Consider the following 2,500-nt stretch of genomic DNA (forward strand, 5'->3'; position numbering starts at 1 on the left):
TGATGTTCATTAAAAAGATGAATAAACAGGAAACGACTGAAAGAGGAAATTAAATATAAGACTGAAATTATTTTTAATTGTTCTCACCGGCCGTCCTTTCTTTCTTTCTTTCTTTCTTTCTTTCTTTCTTTCTTTCTTTCTTTCTTTCTTTCTTTCTTTCTTTCTCTCTCTTTCTTTTTTTTCTCTTTCTTTTCTTTCTTTTTTTCTTTTTTCTCACTTTTCTTTCTTTCTTTCTTACTCTCACTTTTCTTTCTTTCTTTCTTTTCTCTCACTTTTCTTTGTTTCTTTCTTTCTCTCACTTTTCTTTCTTTCTTTCTCTCACTTTTCTTTCTTTCTTTCTTTTCTTTTCTCTCACTTTTCTTCCTTTCTTTCTTTCTCTTTCTTTATTTTCTCTCACTTTTTTTCTTTCTTTCTTTCTTTTCTCTCACCTTTCTTTCTTTCTTTCTTTCTTACTCTCACTTTTCTTTCTTTCTTTCTTTTCTCTCACTTTTCTTTCTTTCTTTCTTTTCTCTCACTTTTCTTTCTTTCTTTCTTTCTTTTCTCTCACTTTTCTTTCTTTCTTTCTTTCTTTCTTTCTTTCTTTCTTTCTTTCTTTCTCCTCTGGTACCTTTTACCGGCTGTTAATTGGCTGCTTCGAGGCCAGTGGGCGGGTTCTCACTCAGCCGGCTAACCTCCACACCTCTCCAAATATGGAAAGTAGACTCCACCTAAAATCCAAGATGGCGACGCAGTTCAAATGCTAAACAGAGTGACGTCACGTTGCTACCTACGTCCTTTCTCTTTACAGTCTATGGTCCAGAAACAAACCCCTACAAAATAAAAGCTTAAATGTTTATGTATGTATGTATTTTTCACTGAGTCTGTTCTCTGTGTGTGTCTGTCCTGTGTGTGTGTGTTGTGTGTCCCTGTGTGTGTCTGTCCTGCAGCTCGGCCAAGAGGATAAAGTGCATGGAGGAGGACGTGGACAGTCCCGGTGAAGAGTCGTACTACCCCGGTCAGGGTCGATCCCCGGGCAGCGGCAGCCAGACCAGCAGCTGGCACGACGTGGAGCCAGGTAACCATGGCAACCGCCGCTACCGCCGTCACGGAGACCACATCCCCCACCCCCCCCAACCCCTACTAACCCCCTTACCCTCCTCTTCTTCCTCCATACACAACATACACATCCCAACTTTAACCTGCTGCCATGCTTCATGTGACGGGGTGTGTGTGTGTGTGTGTGTGTGTGTGTGTGTGTGTGTGTGTGTGTGTGTGTGTGTGTGTGTGTGTGTGTGTGTGTGTGTGTGTGTGTGTGTGTGTGTGTGTGTGTGTGTGTGTGTGTGCGTGTGTGTGTGTGTGTGTATCCCTCTCTCTGATTGGCTGCAGGTTTTCTGTTGATCTCAGACACACACTGATGTTTACATTTAGTTTTTCACATTAATTGTTAATTAGCAGCAAAAAGGAAATTCCTTCCTCCTCCTCCTCCTCTTTCTCCTCCTCTTCCTCCTCCACTTCCTCCTCCTTTCTTCCTCTCCTCCTTCTCTTCCTCCTCCTTTCTTCCTCTCCTTCTCATCCTCCTCCTCCTCTTCCTCCTCCTCTTCCTCCTCCACTTCCTCCTCCTTTCTTCCTCTCCTCCTTCTCTTCCTCCTCTTCTTCCTCCTTCTCTTCCTCCCTCCTCCTCCTCTTCCTCCTCTCTTGCTCTCCTCCTCTTCCTCTCCTCCTCTTCCTCCTCTCTTCCTTCCTCTCCTCCTCTTCCTCTCCTCCTCTTTCTCTTCCTCCTCCTTTCTTCCTTTTCTGATCTTCCTCTTCCTCCTCCTTTCTTCCTCTCCTCCTTCTTCTTTTCCTCCTCCTCTTCCTCCTCCTTTCTTCCTCTCCTCCTCTTTCTCTTCCTCCTCCTTTCTTCCTTTTCTGATCTTCCTCTTCCTCCTCCTTTCTTCCTCTCCTCCTTCTTCTTTTCCTCCTCCTCTTCCTCCTCCTTTCTTCCTCTTCTCCTCCTCCTCCTATCCCCCCCCCCCCCCCCCGCTGACTGGATGTTATCTGAGAGCTTCAGTATTTGAATACAGCTGACTTTCATTTGAATTTAAAGTAATCAAATTACCTCCACAGCAGGTCTGAGTAATGCACTGCAAAAACTCAATAGCTTACCAAGAATATTTGTCTTATTTCTAGTCAAAACAAATCTCATTCTACTTAAAATCAGACTCATCACATTAAAAGCAGCTTGTTTTTAGACACTTTTTACTTCTTTCAAGCAGATTTTCACTTGAAATAAGTAGAAAAAATCTTTTTTTTCTTATTACAAACACAAAAAACTTACTTTCACTGGCAGATTTTTCTACTTATTTCAAGTGAAAATTAGCTTGAAACAAGTGAAAATGATCTAAAAACAAGTTCATTTTTAGGTGATGAGTCTTATTTTAAGTGGAAAGAGATTAGTTTTGACTAGAAATTAGACATTTTGACAAGAAATAAGACAAATATTCTTGGAAAGATGTAGAGTTTTTGCAGTGTGTTAAATGAA

At 41.6% G+C, this 2,500-nt stretch overlaps 1 protein-coding gene across 1 annotated transcript in view; it reads left to right on the forward strand.

The window, feature by feature from the left end:
- The window catches only part of nfia (nuclear factor I/A), a gene marked incomplete at its 5' end in the record, with an annotated part of 236,095 nt that overhangs the window by 189,270 nt on the left and 44,325 nt on the right, over positions 1–2,500 (forward strand). Inside the window, one exon of the mRNA XM_083969584.1 lies at positions 927–1,054. Coding sequence (XP_083825710.1) covers positions 927–1,054 — 128 coding nt within the window. The remainder of the gene's footprint in view (positions 1–926; positions 1,055–2,500) is intronic.

Source organism: Trachurus trachurus (genome assembly GCF_905171665.1).
Source record: "Trachurus trachurus genome assembly, chromosome: 4".
NCBI lineage: Eukaryota > Metazoa > Chordata > Actinopteri > Carangiformes > Carangidae > Trachurus > Trachurus trachurus.